Consider the following 20,688-nt stretch of genomic DNA (forward strand, 5'->3'; position numbering starts at 1 on the left):
CTGTGACGTGAATGGATTATCTCAGCAAAGGAAAAGAGCTCACTAGTTCAGATTTAGACAAATTTGTGAACAATATTTGAGAAAAATGGGAGCAAAAAGAAGCATTACATTTATACTTTTGGTCAGTATATATATATATATATGTTCCCATATATATACACACACACTGCTCAAATTAGGTAACGATGATGCTCAGTAGTGTGTGTGACCTCCACGTGCCTGTATGACTTCCCTACAACACCTGGGCGTGCACCTGATGAGGGCGCAGATGTTTTCCTGAGGGATCTCCTCCCAGACTTGGATTAAAGCATCAGTCAAATCCTGGACAGTATGTGGTGCAATGTGGCATTGATGGCTGGAACGAGACATGATGTCCCAGATTGGATTCAGGTCTGGGGAATGGGCAGGCCAGTGCATAGCATCAATGCCTTCATCATGCAGGAACTTCTGACACACTTCATCCACATGAGGTCCTGCATTGTCATGCATCAGAAGGAAGCCAGGGCCCAGTGCTGTGCATATGGTCTCAAAATGGGTCTGAGGATCTCATCCCGGTAACTAATGGCACTCAGGGTACCTCTGGCTAGCACATGGAGGGCTGGGCGGCCCTCCAAAGAAATGCCTCCCCACACAATTACTGACCCACTGCCAAACCGGTCATGCTGAAGGATGTTGCAGGCTGCAGAACGTTGTCCACGATGTCTCAATACTCTGTCACATGTGCTCAGTGTGAACCTGCTCTCATCTGTGAAGAGCACAGGGTGCTAATGTCGAATCTGCCAATCTTGGTATTCTCTGGAAAATGCCAATCGCCCTGCACGGTGTTGGACTGTAAGCTCAATAATCACTTGTGGACGTCAGACCCTAAAGGAGTCTGTTTCTGACAGTTTGAGCAGACACCCGAATGTTAATGGCCTGCTGGAGATTATTTTGCAGATCTCTAGCACTGCTCCTCCTTGCACAAAGGAGGAGGTAGCAGTCCTGCTGCCCCCCTCCACGTCTCCTGGGGTACTGGCCTGTCTCCAAGTATCTGCTCCATGCTCTGGACACTGTGCTGACAGCCACAGCTGCCCTTCTTGCCAGAGCTTGTATTGGTGTGCCATCCTGGATGAGCTTCACTACCTGACCAACTTATGACGGTTGTACCATTGACACCGCCTTATGCTACTGTACTGCTAAGGGTGAGAGCAATTATTAAATGCAAAAGTGACCAAAACAACAGCCAAAAAGGATGAGAAAAGAGAAATAGACTGTGGCCAACCCCTGCAGAACCACGCCTTTATAGGGGTTGTCTTGCTAATTGCATATCATTTCTACCTGATGTTTGTCCCATTTGCACAACAGTAGGAGAAATTGATTCACAGTCAGTGTTGCTTCATAACTGGACAGGCTGATTTCACAGAGGTATGATTGACTTGGAGTTACATTGTGTTGTTTAAGTGTTCCCTTTATTTTTTTGAGCAGTGTATATGTGTATGTATATACAGCTCTGGCAAAAATTAAGAGACCACTGCAAAATTTTCAGTTTGTCTGATTTTTCTCTTTATAGGTATATTTTTGACTAAAATGTAAATTGCTCTTTTATTCTATGAACTACTGACAACATGTCTTTGAATTTCCAAGCACTACATTTTGCATTTATTTTCAGAAAATGAGAAATGGTCAAAAGAACAAAACAATACAGTGCTTGTAGACCTCAAATAATGCTAAGAAAACAAGTTCATAATAATTTAGAAACAACAATACTAATGTTTTAACTCAGGAAGAGTTCAGAAATCAATATTTTGTGGAATAACCATGATTTTTAATCACAGCTTTCATGTGTCTTGGCATGCTTTCCACCAGTCTTTCACACTGCTTTTGACCTTATGCCACTCCTGGTACAAACATTTAAGCAGTTCTTTGATGGCTTGTGACTATCCATCTTCCTCTTGATTACATTCCAGAGGTTTTCAATGGGGTTCAAGTCTGGAGATTGGGCTAGCCATGACAGGGATTTGATGTGGTGGTCCTTCATCCACACATTGATTGATCTAGCTGTGTGGCATGGCGCATTGTCCTGCTGGAAAAAACAGTCCTCAGAGTTGGGGAACATTGCCTGAGCAGAAGGAATCAACTGTTTTTCCAGGATAACCTTGTATGCGGCTTGATTCATACATCCTTCGTAAAGATTAACCGGCCCAATTCCAGCCTTGCTGAAGCATCCCCAGATCATCACCGATCCTCCACCAAATTTCACAGTGGGTGCAAGACACTGTGGCTTGTACTCCTCTCCAGGTCTACGTCTAACCATTAGATGACCAGGTGTTGGGCAAAGCTGAAAATTAGACTCATCAGAGAAGATTACCTTACTCCAGTCCTCTATGGTCCAATCGTTATGGTCTTTGGCAAACTTCAGCCTGGCTCTCCTTTGCTTCTCATTGATGAAAGGCTTTTTTCTAGCTATACATGACTTGAACCCTGCCTCTAGAAGCCTGTTAAGAAGTGTTGTTGCCGTGCACTTCACACAAGCTTCCATTTGCCATTCATTTTGTAGGTCCCTTGATGTCATCCTGCAATTGCTGAGTGACATTCGAATAAGATGACGGTCATCCCGGTCAGTGGAGAGTCGCTTTCGCCCTCTGCCGGTCTGTAGCTTTGTTGTCCCCAATGTCTGCTGCTTGACCTTGTTGTAATGGACTGCTGTCTTAGAAATTTTAAGGATGGAGGCAACATGACGCTCTCTGTATCCCTCTGCTATTAAAGCCAGAATTGAGCCCTTTCTTTCCTCACTCAAGACTTTTCTTTTCAACTCCTTTGGCATGGTTAAAAGTTATTTTTTCATTCCTATTACTTTTTGGATATTGCTAGCACTTGTTTTGCCATCCAGCTTGTCCTATTGCAAGAGGATTGTGAACACCACAGCAGGGTCTTTTATACTTTCCTTTGTTAAATAAGATTTGGTTCAGGTGATCACCTAATCAGAAGCACATTAAGTAGAATGAGGTGTACTCTGGTTGGAATTCAACTCACACTGGAATGGAATGGCTGTCAGACATGTAGAAAAGCTGATTTTTATAAAACTGTGCAGTGGTCTCTTAATTTTTGCCAGAGCTGTATATGTACACACACACAAACAGTAATATATACAGTTGTGCTCAAAACTTTACTTACCCCGGCATAATTTTTGCTTTCTTGGCCTTTTTTCAGAGAATATGAATGATAACACCAAAACTACTTCTCCACTCATGGTTAGTGGTTGGGTGAAGCCATTTATTGTCCAACTACTGTGTTTTCGCTTTTCAAATGATAATGACAACCCAAAACATCCAAATGACCCTAATCAAAAGTTACATACCCCATTTCTTAATACCGTGTATTGCCCCCTCTAACATCAATGACAGCTTGAATTCTTTTGTGGTAGTTGTGGATGAGGTTCGTTTTTTCTCAGATGGTAAAGCTGCCCACTCTTCTTGGCCAAAAGCCTCCGGTTCCTGTAAATTCCTGGGCTGTCTAGCATGAACTGCGCGCTCGAGATCTCCCCAGAGTGGCTCAATGATATTGAGGACAGGAGACTGAGATGGCCACTCCAGAACCTTCAATTTGCTCTGCTGTAGCCAATGACAGGTGGACTTGACCTTGTGTTTTGGATCATTGTCATGTTGGAACGTCCAAGTACGTCCCATGCGCAACTTTTGGGCTGATGATAACAAATTTGCCTCCAGTATTTGCTGATAACGTGCTGCATTCATGTTTCCTTTAACTTTGACCAAGTTTCCTGTGCCTTTGTAGCTCACACATCCCAAAACATCAGCGATCCACCTCTGTGCTTTACAGTTGGAATGGTGTGCCATTCATCATCAGCCTTTTTGTCCTCTCTCCAAATGTAACGTTTATGGTTGAGGCCAAAAAGTTCAATTTTAGTCTCATCACTCCAAATTACCTTGTTCCAGACGTTTTGAGGCTTGTCTCTGTGCTGTTTTGCGTATTGTACGGGAGATACTTTGTGACATTTGCGCAGTAATGGCTTTCTTCTGGTGACTCGACAATGCAGCCGATTTTTCTTCAAGTGCCTCCTTATTGTGCATCTTGAAACAGCCACACCGCTAGTTTTCAGAGAGTCCTCTATTTCAGCTGATGTTATTTGTGGGTTTTTCTTTGCATCCCAAACAATTTTCCTGGCAGTTGCGGACTAAATTTTTGTTGGTCTACCTGACCGTGGATTTGTTTTTACAGAGCCCCTGATTTTCCATTTGTTAATCACAGTTTGAACGATGCTGACTGGCATTATCAATTCCTTGGATATCTTTTTGTATCCCTTTCCTGTTTTATACAGTTGAACTACCTTTTCCCGTAGATCCGTTGACAATTCTTTTGCTTTCCTCATGACTCACAATCCAGAAACATCAGTGACTGGATGAAATATGCAAGAGTCTGTCTGGATCCCAGAAACTCACTCAGCTTTTATGCACACACGCCGGCGGAGGGAGATGGGGACAAGCGCAGAGATCCTCACTGCGCAGGCGCCAGATTCCCAGCCCCGCAGGGTGAATACATCATAATACACTGCGGGACGGGAACTGTGGCTTCCGCTACACGCAGGCGCGATATCCTTACATCACCTGATGTAAGGTTCCGGGCAGCGCACGCGGCGCATGCCCGAGAAATGATTGCAGAGCGCAGGCGCCGGTGACGTCACAAGAGAGAGAGGAGGCGGTGGCGCACGAAGTCCAAAGGGGGTTGATGGACGGCTGCGAGGCGGTTGAGTCAGGGGGAGAAAATATACCTCCCTGACTCAATAGAGGTATGGCGGGAAATGTATAAAAGTGATTATTTCAGCGTTCATAGGGATAATAAACATAAGAGCCACCTTCACAGAATGCAGCCTTAGTGCTGCTGAAGGTGGATCTTTTAAGTTAATAGGCCATGGGGGGGGGGACAGGTTACCTTTAAGCAATTCTGGACTGCCCATATGATGTAGTCATGTGTTTGGAAGCTTCTGGGTTTTTAGCAACTTCTGAGTTAATTAAAGACACACCTGTGGATGACCCAAAACATACAGCTGAGGCAACAAAGGAGTGGCTCAAAAAGAAGCACATTAAGGTCATGGAGTGGCTTAGCTAGTCTCCAGACCTTAATCCCGTAGAAAACTTATGGAGGGAGTTGAAGCTCTGAGTTGCCAAGTGACAGCCTCAAATTCTTTATGATTTAGAGATGATCTGCAAAGTGGAGTGGACCAGAATTCCTCCTGACATGTGCACAAAACTCATCATCAACTACAAAAAAGTCTGACTGCTGTGCTTGCCAACAAGGGTTTTGCCACCAAGTATTAAGTCTTGTTTGCCAGAGGGATCAAATACTTATTTCTCACTGCAAAATGTAAACCAATTTATACAATTTGATTTTCTCGATTTTATTTTTGATATTCTATCTCTCAATGTTAAAATTATCCTACCCTTAAAATTATAGACTGTTCATGTCTTTGTCAGTGGGCAAATTTCCAAAATCAGTAAGGGATCAAATACTCATTTCCCCCATATACTATGTGTGTGTATATTGTGGTGTAATGACCACTGTGTCCACGAGGGGGCGCTGTGTGGATGTCCCAAGAGTGTGAGTGGTTGAAGAGCCATTATGTATCTCAAGGTGGGTGACCTTGAGATAGAGACATATGTATGTTTATGAATGCTATTGTAAAGTATATATGTCTGTGTGAAGGACCTGTGGTGAGGTCATAGTCATGTGACCCGGTGGGCGTGGCTATGGACCATATAATGTGGCCAGGTTAGGTCACATGGAGTGAATGCTGGGACCTGATTGGTCCAGTTTGGAAGGTCCCGTGAGGAGAAGGATCTCCTCACTAACAGCAGCCTGTGGAGCGGCTGTGTGTGTAATGGCGGCCAGTATCTGAGAGTCCCTGAGGAGTGAGTGGACTTCTGCGGCCTGGAGAAACAGCCATAGGGGAACCCTGACGTGGGTGAGATAACCCTGGGGCTAAATAGCCTGTATAATGGACGCTCTCCTGTAATGCTGTGTATATTGCTGCTGGAGGTTTATGAAGGATGAATAAACCTCATAGACTATGATTTGTTGGAAAATCCTGTGCCGGATGTGTTTTTCGATCGCTGCAAGCGAGAACCCCTTACTTACATGACAGCGCTACCTCACATATGGTGGAGAAAGCAAAGGGCAATATTGTAGCCTTGTTGCTAGGGGCAACGGAAAAGGACTGCAGATTCGGTTGCTGGGGGCAACGCTGAGCCAGGAGGGCTGACGGTCTTAAAGCCATGTGATGTGCTGACAGGAGTCAGTGGCAAAGACTTATAGGATACCTCTGCGGTAGAGAGGTCCGAGAACCTGCGCGGCCAGCAGGTGCCGGTCGGGAAAGAAGGAAAAAAAAAAAAAAAGTGTTTTACTGACCTGGGTCAGTGGTAAAGACTGTGTTCCTGGAGGGTTCAGTGAGCAAGGTCCTGGAGGGTCAGTGTTGGGAAGAGCCCTGGAGCACATGGTAGGACCTTGGACCTGGTGAGGCTTAAGTGTTGGGCAGTCTCAGGCGGAGACGGATGTCCTGAATAGCACCCGCTGAGCCCCTGGACCTGGTGAGGCCGGTGTGTTGGGAGACCCTGGGAGGAGGGTCGGCTCCCTGAATAGCACCCGGTGTGCCCTGTGTGGTGGACGGTCTCAGGCGGAGACGGTATTTCCTGAGTGGCACACGAACAGGACATGTGAGAGACTGTGCATGTGTTTTTTTTTTTTTTTTTTTTCTTTTCCTCTGCAAAACCTGAAGGTGCTTGCTGTGGCTCAGTGGGGTCACGAAGGTCTCGCAGCACAAGGACCTGGTGTTTTCTTTAAGGGATCTGCCCTGGGAGCATTGGTAGCAGACGCTGTCTGTCTACACCATCCTGCTGCAGCTTTATTGCATATGACTAAGCGGATACAGTAGTTGTGGCTTTACACAACTATTAAGGGTGAGTACCCTGTATTATTGCTGCATAACCCATTATACCTGCACTGGTAAGGCCCTATGGGCGCACTTTTGTGGCTTTTTTATCTTTGAGGGTGACAAGCGGCTTCCAGTAACCCGGCGGGGTTACGAAGGTGACAAGCGGCTTCCGGTGGATCGGCGGGTCCACGAAGATGGTGCAGCAGGAGCTGCAGTGACACCAGCCGCTGTGTATGTGTGTGAACAGCAGCCGGAGGTGCCGGTGATCAGTGACAGCAGGAGCTGTGGTGGTGCCAGCAAAGACTTGTGTGGTATCGTTAAAAGACAAACTGTACTGTGTGAACTGTGGCCTAAGAGGTTCTGCAGGACGGACATGGGGAAATCCCAAAAGGGGGCGGTGACCCAAAAGGGGGCGGTGACCCAAATTGGAGTGGTAACCCAAAAAGGGGTGGAGTCCCAAAAGGGGGCGGTGACCCAAATTGGAGTGGTAACCCAAAAAGGGGTGGAGTCCCAAAAGGGGGCGGTGACCAAAATTGGGGTGGCAACCCAAAGCGGGGTGGTGGTCCAGAAAGGGGCCAAGTGTGAAGAAGTGACAGCACTGGGTGACTCAGTAGGTATGTCTGGAGTACCGCAATGTATGTGCAGGTCTTTTTCAGAATGTGGAATATCCTTTCCAGGTAGTAATGACGGGCCACAGATGTGTACAGTGATGCTGCACCGGGAAGGAGCCTTTGGTCGGCTGGACTCAGAGAGTCAGGTGACTCTGACAGGAACTCCTCTCGTTTTCTCTCTGACCGAGAAAAACGTCAGGGTTCACTGTAAACACGGGGTAACGGTGAACTACGCAGTAGACACAGTAGTGTTTGAGGGGACCAAAGGTGGTGAGTGCCAAGGTAGAGGGATACCACGGGACTTAGTCTATGCCTGGGAGAGGGGCCGGGACTTTCTTTTGTTTGATGACATTTGGTCGGATGATGGAGATGCTTCGACTGTGGGGCCAGTGGACACTGAGACAGTGACGGCTCCTGACATGGACAGGTCAGAGGTAGAACTGACCAGAGGAAGAAGTACATCTGCCCAACTGACGGACCTGACGTCTCGTGATAAGACAGATGGTGGGCTGGGAGATGAGACTACTGGACTAGACACATTGGTGCTGGACGGTAACTGGAGGGTTCACTCGACTGGGGTGACTGACCCAGTGGTACCCTTTAACGATATAATTAAAGAGGTAGTGGTGCGACACGTGATGGACAAAAGAGAACAAGATCGTGAGATACAGCTGATAAAGGAGACTGTAACAGAACATGTCGAACGGGAAAGAGTCCTAAGGCAAGCAGCTGAGCACAGAGTGGATGAGCTGGAGAAGGAAGTCTCTGAGCTCAGAGGTCACCTGTCAGTGTGTAAAACCATGAACAAGACCCTGTTGAAAGATATGGAGGTGCTCAGAGAGGCCCAAGAGAAGCATCAACAGGAGATTCTCAGGAGAGAGGATGAGCGTCGCTACCTGGCAGAGGAGAAAGATAAAGTTCTGCAAGAACTCAGTGGAGTAGTAAAAGGTCTTGTGCAGGAGGAGTGGAGGGGCGAAGACGTACAGCGGCCTTGCCCGACTGATAGCAAGGCAGAACTGCCAAAGCCCATCTTGGAAAAGGGTCCTGAAGACTGTAAATCTCAGGAAGATGGTGAGCCAAGAGCTGCACAAGACAGTCATCCGGTCATGACAGATATCTTGAGGGAAGTGTCCGTGGGGAACCCAGAGCCATCTGTCCAGGATGAGAGCAAGTCCACGACCTTCAAGGTTGTAATTGATGTACCAGAAGACATGCAAGAAGCCTGTGCTGAGGAAGGTGTGCATGAGGCTTTCAAAGAGGCGGTCAAAGCGTGTAAGGTGCACTGGGCACCTGAGACTCGGCAGTTGGTGATAGTATCAGCTAGGGAAAACACATCAAACCGAGTAGCTGTCTTGAAAGAGATGCATTTGCAGTGTCTACGTGTCAAACAATTGGTTAGGCGGAGTAATATGAAGGCTGCTCGACGCCTAGAGATAGCAAGAGAGGCTATGGATCGGTTGGGTTTGAGGAAAGATGTGGTTCCGGTACCCAAAGCTCTGATTGGGAGAATCATTGGAAGGTCCGGGAAGGTGATGCAGGACCTTGTGAATGTCTCCGGTGTGGTGAGGGTGAGGATCCCTCCTGATGACGAAGACCAGGTGTCTGGTGAAGTGGGAAGGATTCCCATGATGGTGGTTGGCTCCATGGAAAGCCTGAGGAACTTTCAATTGCTCTTGGAGTATAGAGTGGGGTACCTGCAAGAGATTGAACAGTTGAAGCTGGACCGCCAGCGGATTAATAAAGAAGTGCGGAATACCAGGTGGCGGCCGCCTTCATACCAAGATGTAAGGACCCCAGGGGTACCGCCAAGAAGTGACATGGCAGATGGCCAAAGAATGTCAGCGAGTGGCAATTCGACAAACCGTACGAGGTTGAAGGGCTGTAGTTCCTGTGAGACGTTGACTGAGTCAGACTCGTGCCAGACAGCAGGATCGACTAAGACTTATGACCGCACCAACCGAGAGACGGTCAATGAGAGAAAGATCAGGTGACAAGGGGCACTGTAACAGTGTGGTGACTAAACAGTGTCTGATGATGCAGACAGACCGTGACTGGAGGGTCAAAGACAATGACCGGTATTATGACCGCTGGGGGTGGGGGAGGCCTAATGTAGAGATGAGGCCGTATGACAAATGGAGACAGTTCTCTCGACGTGTGGGGCAAGGTGCAATACGTGCCCGGTCTCGAGACCCTGGTGTGATGTTGTGTGTTCAACCCCACAAGTTTGAACATAGGGGGGAGGTATGTGGTGTAATGACCACTGTGTCCACGAGGGGGCGCTGTGTGGATGTCCCAAGAGTGTGAGTGGTTGAAGAGCCATTATGTATCTCAAGGTGGGTGACCTTGAGATAGAGACATATGTATGTTTATGAATGCTATTGTAAAGTATATATGTCTGTGTGAAGGACCTGTGGTGAGGTCATAGTCATGTGACCCGGTGGGCGTGGCTATGGACCATATAATGTGGCCAGGTTAGGTCACATGGAGTGAATGCTGGGACCTGATTGGTCCAGTTTGGAAGGTCCCGTGAGGAGAAGGATCTCCTCACTAACAGCAGCCTGTGGAGCGGCTGTGTGTGTAATGGCGGCCAGTATCTGAGAGTCCCTGAGGAGTGAGTGGACTTCTGCGGCCTGGAGAAACAGCCATAGGGGAACCCTGACGTGGGTGAGATAACCCTGGGGCTACATAGCCTGTATAATGGACGCTCTCCTGTAATGCTGTGTATATTGCTGCTGGAGGTTTATGAAGGATGAATAAACCTCATAGACTATGATTTGTTGGAAAATCCTGTGCCGGATGTGTTTTTCGATCGCTGCAAGCGAGAACCCCTTACTTACATGACAGCGCTACCTCACAATATATATATATATATATATATATTATATAAACACACACACATACATACATACACCTGCTGACATTTAGAACTTTTTTGAAGGGACTGAGTACCTGGGCACTTTCTGGGCAATATAAATATAGTTAATCATAAAGCTAATCAATAATTATACTGAATGTCTCATCTTTAACAAAAGTATTTCAAGACATTTGCAAAATTATAAACGTAGTAATACAGACCTGCAACCACTAGATGGCGACATTATACAATGATCAGTCTATAACAAGCAAGCAAAGGTATACAACAGCATCATGTGTAATACAAATATAAGATGCAATGTATTGGATAAACAAGGGATCAGTCGTTTGAACGCATAGCATAGGAGATGTGGAAACCACAAATTACGACCAAAGATCCATTAGAAAAACCATAAGTACTTTATTGGGGAAAATACATAGAACGGGAAAATGTGGGAGCAGTTGCAAAAAGAAAACAAGTGCTCCAGTGCAAGAGGACACGCGACCTGACCCGGACCAAAACTACATGTATAGATGTATACATAAATAAAGGTGAGTATCATCTTTCCTGAGGCCTGTGTAACCTGACGGACCCTTTATTGTATAAGGGAGCTCAATCCGCCTTATCTATCAGTATATATTACTACTCATTAGCAGACATTGTTACTGTGGACATCCATATGTACCATACTTAATGTATATAGATATACAGGCAGTACCGCCCCCTGACGAAGCAGATCCTCTCTGAAACTCGCGTCGGGGAGACGCGCTGACCGCCTGGCCATCTTCTGATTCTTTCCTGGAGGTAATTATTTTGCTCCGGTACCGTTCACCTATGCGGGTGGGTGGAGTTTATACTAGATGCAATGGTGGATACTATACCTTGATTCCACTGAATGCGGTACTGCCTGTATATCTATATACATTAAGTATGGTACATATGGTTGTCCACAGTAACAATGTCTGCTAATGAGTAGTAATATATACTGATAGATAAGGTGGATTGAGCTCCCTTATACAATAAAGGGTCCGTCAGGTTACACAGGCCTCAGGAAAGATGATACTCACCTTTATTTATGTATACATCTATACATGTAGTTTTGGTCTGGGTCAGGTCGCGTGTCCTCTTGCACTGGAGCACTTGTTTTCTTTTTGCAACTGTTCCCCCATTTTTCCATTCTATGTATTTTCCCCAATAAAGTACTTATGGTTTTTCTAATGGATCTTTGGTCGTAATTAATGACCAGTCTATGAATAGAGCTGAGCGAATATCTTTGGTTCTCCGCAACACACAGGCTCTCCATGCATGTGCTATGACTGTCACACAACTGCGACACATGCAGCTGCGGCGGCAATCAGCTGTTCAGCCGGAGCGATCCAGGAAGCCGGGTTCCCTCTGCAGCTTATTCGGTAAGCGCTATAGCTTGCTGAGTAAGTGGGGAATCGAAGATGTTCGCTCAACTCTATCTATGAACTTGTCATGTATCTATTATCTATCTATCCATCCACTGGCGGAGATAGATGAGGCCCCTCTGTAAGAACAATATATGGGCCCTTTGCAATTTGAAAGCTCAAGATAATGCACAACTCCACCCAGTGTCGGACTGGGGTGCCAAAGGCCCACCAGTAACCATCTACAGGGCCCCACTTTTCGAATACATGCAAATGTGACAATTATCCTCAATCACAAATTTATATACAATGAACTGGGTAGATTAGTAAATGAATAAGACGCTGCCTTTGTCATACATAGTGATTCAAGTAGATAGTGCCAAGTACTGCTCATATGAGAGGGTGGTGGCCCACCAGAGGATTCTCCTCTTCTCCTCCCGGCCAGTCCGAGCCTGAGTCTCCTCCTACTATGGAGGTGGTTTAGGCCCCCTTACCTCTTGGGCATCTTGCACCATTGATCTGTCCGATTATCTCTACCATATATATTTATCGGCAAAGACAGTGGTCTAATCATCACACAGGACCCCATCATAGCGGCCTCCTGCACCTGTTATGCCATGAAGTGATGAACAATAGCTGTGCCCCTTGCACAGAGCCCCTCGCAGCTGAATGGTCTGCCCCATAGCACGTCTGCCCCCGCTGCACCTACACCGGGGTATAACAGATACATTATGGGACCGGTCGCTATGATATTCCTATCTGGCGAGTACAATGAGGTTTTTGGAGTTTGCACTGCAGACATTTTCTATAATGCCTTCTCAGAGAGCAGAAGCTGCCATATCCGGAGTGTTAAGGCAGACAGCCTCCATGTTCCAGCAGGCAGGGAACAAAACAAACTGATCCGTCCGGGATGAATCACTGCAGCTGGCAGAGCATCGCTCCCCGGGAAAAGGGCTGGGAACGAAAGACTGGGACCTCCCCACTGACACTGCACATGGTAAAGGAGGCGAAGTGTAATCCTGGTCATTGAGATACTGTCAAGGAGAAAAGCCACGTCATGATCAACGCCGAGCTCCGGCCGCAGCCACCTCTTACATTGGGGCATTGCCCATCATTGCATTACTCTAACTGCGCAGCCCTAACCCAGCAATGGAGAATGCACAGACAATGGCTCCTGTCATCAGTCCATTCACAGAGTACAGGCCACCTACAACAGCACCTGCAATCTGTGCGCTGAAGTTTGACCCCCAGAGTGGATTTAGATTCCGGATACCGGGGGGGGGAATCGGTACAACATGGTGGTCAAAGCCCTAATGCAAAACTCCTGGGCAGCAATGTAAAAATCTCCAACAGGGCCCCCAACCACCAGAGGTCTTTAATAGTAGTGGTCTTCTCACATGGGCCACATGGACTCTGTGGGCCCCACTACACTCCCAGGGCCAGATCTTACACCCATCCCGGTGGTTACAACCACCCACCCAATACCCACAAATGTGCACCTTATGTTAGGAGCCTAATCAGGGTTGAACAGGCTGACGATCTCCAGCTGCAGCCCCATTTGTGAGGCCACCAGTGTGCACCCCAATAATCGTATCCATTATGGCAAGACTGAGGGGCCCATGGAGGAAATGGGCTGCAAGTTATCCAAGCCCGGGCCGGGGTACACGACACCTTACACCGGCACCCAAAACGCTCACATTGACCTGTAGTCCCGAAGTTACATAGTGAGACCCCCTGCTGCTCAGATTAGTATTCTATAGCTTGGAAACGACAATTAACACAAACCCAGGGGGCATCATGGCTGCCGAGACACAAACACAATTATCAATTTATCAAGTTTTAGTGTAAAAAGGCAAAAAAAATGTATTTACTAAATATAAATAGTAATGTATATACTATACACACAGTCTATGCTATATACACACACAATCCATAACCTTATATACAGTCTATATTATATACACACACAATGTTATATACCACCTACACATGTGGTCAAAACTGTGGGTGCCCCTCATTTAATGACAGAAAAACCCACAATGGTGACAGAAATAACTTGAATCTGAAATAAGTAATAATAAATCAAAAATCTCTGAAAATGAACAAATGAAAGTCAGACATTGCTTTTCACCAATGCTTCCACAGAGTTTTTTAAAAATAAAACTCATGAAATAGGCCTGGACAGAAATGATGGTACCCTTAATATTTAATTGCACAACCTTTTGAGGCAATCACTGCAATCAAACAATTCCTGTAACTGTCACTGAGACTTCTGCACCTCTCAACAGGTATTTTGGCCCACTCCTCAAGAGCAAACTGCTCCAGTTGTCTCGTGTTTGAAGGTTGCCTTTTCCAGACGGCATGTTTCACCTCTTTCCAAAGATGCTTAATAGGATTTAGGTCAGGGCTCATAGAAGGCCACTTCAGAATAGTCCAATGTTTTCCTCTTAGCCATTCTTGGGTGTTTTTAGCGGTGTGTTTTGGGTCATTATCTTGTTGCAAGACCCATGACCTGCGACTGAGACCAAGCTTTCTGACATTGGGCAGCACATTTCTCTCTAGAATCCCTTAATAGTCCTGTGATTTCATTGTGCCCTGCACAGATTGTAGAATTCCTGTGCCAGATGCAGCAAAGCAGCTCTAGGACATAACAGAGCCTCCTCCATGTTTCACAGTAGGGACAGTGTTCTTTTCTTGATATGCCTCATTTTTCTGTCTGTGAACGTAGAGCTGCTGTGCCTTGCCAAAAAGTTCCATTTTGTCTCATCTGTCCATAGGACATTCTCCGAGAGGCTTAGTGGCTTGTCAACATGTAGTTTGGCAAATTTCAGTCTGGCTTTTTTATGATTTTTTTCCAACAATGGTGTCCTCCTCGGTCTGCTCCCATGAAGTCCACTTTGGCTCATACAACGATGGATGGTGCGATCTGACACTGATGTTCCTTGAGCTTGAAGTTCACCTTTAATCTGTTTAGAAGTTTTTCTGGGCTTTTTTGTTACCATTCGTATTATCCGTCTCTTTGACTTATCATCAATTTTCCTCCTGCGGCCATGTCCAGGGAGGTCGGCTACAGTCCCACTGAGCTTAAATTTCTGAATAATATGTGCAACTGTAGTCACAGGAACATCAAGCTGCTTGGAGATGATCTTATAACTTTTATTCTTAACATGTTTGTCTATAATTTTCTTTCTAATCTCCTGAGACAACTCTTTCCTTCGCTTCCTCTGGTCCATGTTGAGTGTGATACACACCATGTCACCACACAGCACAGTGATTATCTGTAGTCCTCTGTACAGGCCACTCACTGATTCCAAGATTGTAGACACCTGTAATGCTAATTAGAGGACACACCGCGATTTAACATGTCCCTTTTGTCACATTATTTTCAGGGGTACCATCATTTCTGTCCAGGCCTAGTTCATGAGTTTTATTTTTTAAAAACTCTGTGGAAGCATTGGTGAAAAGCAATGTCTGACTTTCATTTGTTCATGTTCAGAGATTTTTGATTTATTATTACTTTTGTCAGATTCAAGTTATTTCTGTCACCATTGTGGGTTTTTCTGTCATTAAACGAGGGGTGCCAACGAGGGGTGCCTCCTCGGGCCTGTGAGAGCAGGGGTCCCCTCCTCGGCCCTGTGAGTGCAGGGTTCCCTCCTCGGCCCTGTGAGTGCAGGGGTCCCCCCAGGCCTGTGAGTGCAGGGGTCCCCTCCTCGGGCCTCTGAGTGCAGGGGTCCCCTCCTCGGGCCTCTGAGTGCAGGGGTCCCCTCCTCGGGCCTCTGAGTGCAGGGGTCCCCTCCTCGGGCCTCTGAGTGCAGGGGTCCCCTCCTCGGGCCTCTGAGTGCAGGGGTCCCCTCCTCGGGCCTCTGAGTGCAGGGGTCCCCTCCTCGGGCCTCTGAGTGCAGGGGTCCCCTCCTCGGGCCTGTGAGAGCAGGGGTCCACTCCTCCGGGCCTGTGAGAGCAGGGGTCCACTCCTCGGGCCTGTGAGTGCAGGGGTCCCCTCCTCGGGCCTGTGAGAGCAGGGGTCCCCTCCTCGGGCCTGTGAGTGCAGTGCTCCCCTCCTCGAGCCTGGGAGCAGGGGTCCCCTCCTCGGCCCTGTGAAAGCAGGAGTCCCCTCCTCGGGCCTGTGAGTGCAGTGCTCCCCTACTCGGGCCTGTGAGTGCAGTGCTCCCCTCCTTTGCCCTGTGAGTGCAGGGGTCCCTCCCCCAGGCCTGTGAGTGCAGTGCTCCCCTCCTTTGCCCTGTGAGTGCAGGGGTCCCTCCCCCAGGCCTGTGAGTGCAGGGGTCCCCTCCTCGGGCCTGTGAGTGCAGGGGTCCCTCCCCCAAGCCTGTGAGAGCATGGGTCCCCTTCCTGGGCCTGTGAGTGCAGGGGTCCCCTCCCTGGGCCTGTGAGTGCAGGGGTCCCCTCCTCGGGCCTGTGAGTGCAGGGGTCCCTCCCCCAAGCCTGTGAGAGCAGGGGTCCCCTCCCTGGGCCTGTGAGTGCAGGGGTCCCCTCCTCGGGCCTGTGAGTGCAGGGGTCCCTCCCCCAGCCCTGTGAGAGCAGGGGTCCCTCCCCCAGCCCTGTGAGAGCAGGGGGTCCCTCCTCGGGCCTGTGAGAGCAGGGGGTCCCCTCCTCGGGCCTGTGAGAGCAGGGGTCCCTCCCCCAGGCCTGTGAGAGCAGTGGTCCCCCCCCCCAGGCCTGTGAGAGCAGTGGTCCCCCCCCCAGGCCTGTGAGAGCAGGGGGTCCCTCCTCGGGCCTGTGAGAGCAGGGGTCCCCCCAGGTCTATGAGTGCAGGGGTCCCTCCCCCAGGCCTGTGAGAGCAGGGGGTCCCCTCCCCGGGCCTGTGAGTGTAGACTCTGCACACTTTACTGACATGCTAAGAAACTAATGAGCCCCCACAGCTGAGCTCCTGTGCACCCCCCAGTGTGCCCTCCTCCCCTGCTTCCTGTGCCGCCGCCGACCCCCGTGCTCTCTGCCGCCTCCTCCCCTTTTCCCAGGATGAGTCCTCCTAGTGAGCCCGCCCCTTTTCTCACCCTCCACCAATCAGCTCGCAGCCTCCCGGCGCATGCCGTCACTGCCTCCTCTGCCATTGGCTGGCTATATTAAGAAAGCCGTGTGAGGGTTTATAAAGCCGGGGCGCAGCGTGGAGCTGAGATAGAGCCGCGCAGCCATTGCCGCCAGATCCCGGAGCCTCCGCCAACATTAGAACCATAGGCAACCTGAGGAAGCGCCGGGCAGCCGCCGGCAGCAGCAGCAGAGTGGCCATGGCGGCGATCCGCAAGAAGCTGGTGGTGGTCGGGGACGGGGCGTGCGGGAAGACCTGCCTGCTGATCGTCTTCAGCAAGGACGAGTTCCCCGAGGTGTACGTGCCCACCGTGTTCGAGAACTACGTGGCGGACATCGAGGTGGACGGGAAGCAGGTGGAGCTGGCGCTGTGGGACACGGCCGGCCAGGAGGACTACGACCGGCTGCGGCCGCTCTCCTACCCGGACACGGACGTCATCCTCATGTGCTTCTCCGTGGACAGCCCGGACTCGCTGGAGAACATCCCGGAGAAGTGGGTGCCCGAGGTGAAGCACTTCTGCCCCAGCGTGCCCATCATCCTGGTGGCCAACAAGAAGGACCTGCGCAACGACGAGCACATCCGCAACGAGCTGGCGAGGATGAAGCAGGAGCCAGTGCGGCCCGAGGACGGGCGGGCCATGGCCGTGCGCATCTCCGCCTACGAGTACCTGGAGTGCTCGGCCAAGACCAAGGACGGCGTGAGGGAAGTGTTCGAGACGGCCACCAGGGCGGCGCTGCAGAAGAGGCACGGGCCCAGCGGGGAGTGCATGAGCTGCTGCAAACTGCTCTGAGCTGGAGACTATCCGCTGTGCCCGCTGCTGGGCCGGAGACTGGAGTGGACTGTCCGCCGTGCTGTGCCCGACCCTGAACAGTGCGCCCCCTGCTGGGCTGGAGACTGTCCGCCGTGCTGTGCCCGACCCTGAACAGTGCGCCCCCTGCTGGGCTGGAGACTGTCCGCCGTGCTGTGCCCACCTGTGCCAAGCAGTGTCATCCTGAGGGCATCCGGAGTGACCCGGGCACGGTGCAGGACTGGGGGGGGGTCACAACACCCCCTGACCGAAGAGGATGGCACGGTGGCCCTGTACACTTTGTACATTGATCTGTATATTATATATATGTATAGTCTATAAGGACCCCGTCCTGTGAACTGACGCTCCCGCCGCAGCTCAACGTTTCCATTTTTATTTTTTTTTTTTCTATGAAAATAGTTTTTTTTTTTTTTTCCTTATTTTGCACATTTTCAACAAGTGTGATTCATAACGGGATGGACGCGAGACCGAAAGTGCTGCGTGGCTATCAAACACTAATTTGAAAGTACTGATGTAGCGGAGCTGGGTTTGTCACGTGGCACCATACGTGGTAGTGTGTACTCTGCTGTAGCAGGGCTGAGTTCATGTACAGATGGGTCCTCTGATGTAGCAGGGCTGAGTTCATGTACAGATGGGTCCTCTGATGTAGCAGGGGTGAGTTTGTCACGTACAGATAGGTCCTCTCTTAGGCTATGTGCACACGCTGCGGATTCTGCTGCGGTTTTGGCCTCTGTGGATCCGCAGCTGTTCTGCAGACAGTGTACAGTACCATGTAGGTCTATGGGATTTACAATCTGCTGTGCACATGCTGCGGTTTTGAATCCGCAGAAAGAATTTTGCTGCAGTTTGCCATCTATTCCATTGTCCAGGTGGCAAACTGCAGGTCATTTTACCTGCGAATCCGCAGCGTGTGCACATAGCCTAACCGCTTGACATATTCCTCAGATAAGCCGCGGTTCTCTAAGGGAGGGACACATCTGCAGATATCTTGATGTGACTGCTTGGTTTACATAGGACTGCAGGCAAACCTACTGTGTTCCATAACAAATGGATAAAAACAATGCACAAGTGGAACGACGTATCCAGCTCCGCTCTGCTACATCAGCGTACAGCATCTGTGTGATGTGGAGCCATGTTACATGCCCTTCAATGTCCCTTCCCCCTCGCACCTGTATTATGGTGTTACAGGATTTGCCAAGATGCTAATTAAAGGGTTTTCTTTTTTTTTTTTTTACTATGGTTTGACAGTGGTACTTAAACTGTTAAAATTTCTGAAAATGGAAGCTGCGGGCACGTTATGCGTCTGGAAATGTTTACATAAAGTTTAATGTGTACATACAGGTTTTTATGTGAAATATTAAAATATTCTATCAACAGACTTTTTTTTTTTTTTTTTTGCTTTATCACTGTTTTTTTTTTTTTCTTATTTCTGGTAACCATTTTTATTAACTGATTACAAACTGTCTTGGGGTATTTTTGTGACGTAGCTATAGCATAGGTTGGTGTCATGGGTGACCTCTGTATGGCAAAGGAGCATTAGGGACCTGTTATTCCTAAATTGGGCTTGTAAATATAACTTTTCAGTTTACGGGTTGCTTAAAACTAATCTCTTTATTTAGTAACATCTTATTGCCTTGGAGACCGACCACCACTGCTAGACAGCAGTGCATGAGGCGTGCTTACAAGCTCTTTCCCATTGAGCTTGGAGTCGCTGTTCTGAAGCTGGCCACAATCGCTGGTGCACGCTGTTGCCTCCTAATGCTGACCAGCTTCAGCATGGTGCTTACAAGCCATGCAGCAGCGGTGGTTGGTCTCTTAGGCAACAAAGCGGTTAAAAAAAAAAGTTAGTATCTCAAGAACCGGCTGCAAAACGTAATTGGCAGTAAATTGCAAAAGTTATTAGAAAGCGCTATCCATCTATGAAGATGGGAATAACACTATACAGGTTTGTTCATGACTATTAACTCTGTGCACAAATATATTCTGCATGCAGGTATGTGATGTTGATAGGTGGGGGACTCCAGTACAGAGGGTGCACCCATCAGCGAACACTAACAGAAAAGGGCCCCGGTGCAAGAACAATATATGGGCTCTTTGCAGCCCAAGAGCTAAAAGTGCAAAATTGCACCTGCTTTGCAGGTAGCAATGGGCCCCTGTGTGGTTGCTGGGGTGTAGTTTTGGGGTGGGAGTGAAACTTGTGAGTGGGCCTCTATCCAGGTTAATATGGTGGTAGCCCTTAATTATGGATGAAGGAGAACCTGAGCAGATGACCGTGCTGTTGCTGAAAATAATCTCTATACAAAGACCAATGCTAATACTACCACCACATGGTGACCATATAGTGGAACATGCTAGATATTACAGTTACAGATCTAGATAGTGATGGCGCGCATGCCGATACAGTTATAAGTAGCTTAGCTCCAGGTGGGCCCCTCAGAGCATGGGACCTGGGGTGACTGTACCCTCCGCCCTGCCCCCCCTCGTTAGCTACGCTATGTATCAATGATATATCAGCCCCTGGCTGCACTGTTGGGACCCAGGTGCTTCTAGTTCTAGCCTGGGCTCATGTAAAGGAGCCATGCCCCTACTAAGGCATCTTGTTTGCCTATAGTCCTTTTATCCTTTGCAAATTTCGGTCTAAAAGCTGAAAGTCGCCACATCTGTGGGTTTCCAGGGCTTCTGCCTGTTTCAAGGGTCTTTTTTTACATTCCTGACATTGCTCGTGATATTTATACATAATCTCCTGAAGGCCCGGCCCTTTCCAGAGGAAGCATGGAAGCCTGCCGTGCTTTTGAGAAGAGTACAAAAGTTTCTTTCCCCTCCCCCAACAACTTCAGAAAAGTTTCCACGCTCCACTTCCCAGTACAGGCCCTGCGCACATATAGGATTTGACAAAATGGCCGAGTTCTGCTCTGGTACGTGGAAAATACTGATGGGGTTTTCAATATTGTGTCAGTCCATCATGCAGGCAGGGTGTACCCTATTTTTAATGTACCCTAATATGGACTGGTTATGGGGGTACAGACTGTTCCTGGTCCACAGTGAAAATGTGGGATGTGGA

General features: G+C 48.6%; 1 protein-coding gene across 1 annotated transcript; it reads left to right on the forward strand.

Moving 5' to 3' along the window:
• The first annotated feature begins 16,891 nt into the window (after positions 1-16,891).
• Positions 16,892-19,005, forward strand: RHOB (ras homolog family member B). The gene has a single exon (XM_073568293.1). It carries the CDS (start codon positions 17,019-17,021, stop codon positions 17,607-17,609), a length of 591 nt encoding a protein of 196 aa, XP_073424394.1. The 5' UTR covers positions 16,892-17,018; the 3' UTR covers positions 17,610-19,005.
• The last annotated feature ends 1,683 nt before the right edge of the window (positions 19,006-20,688 follow it).

Source organism: Dendrobates tinctorius, unplaced genomic scaffold (genome assembly GCF_039654945.1).
Source record: "Dendrobates tinctorius isolate UK_male_01 unplaced genomic scaffold, ASM3965494v1 ptg000021l, whole genome shotgun sequence".
Taxonomy (NCBI): Eukaryota; Metazoa; Chordata; class Amphibia; order Anura; family Dendrobatidae; genus Dendrobates; species Dendrobates tinctorius.

What these genes read in the sequence shown, in the direction of transcription:
- RHOB (XM_073568293.1), top strand. Translation starts at nt 17,019, where the DNA reads ATGGCGGCGATCCGCAAGAAGCTGGTGGTGGTCGGGGACGGGGCGTGC.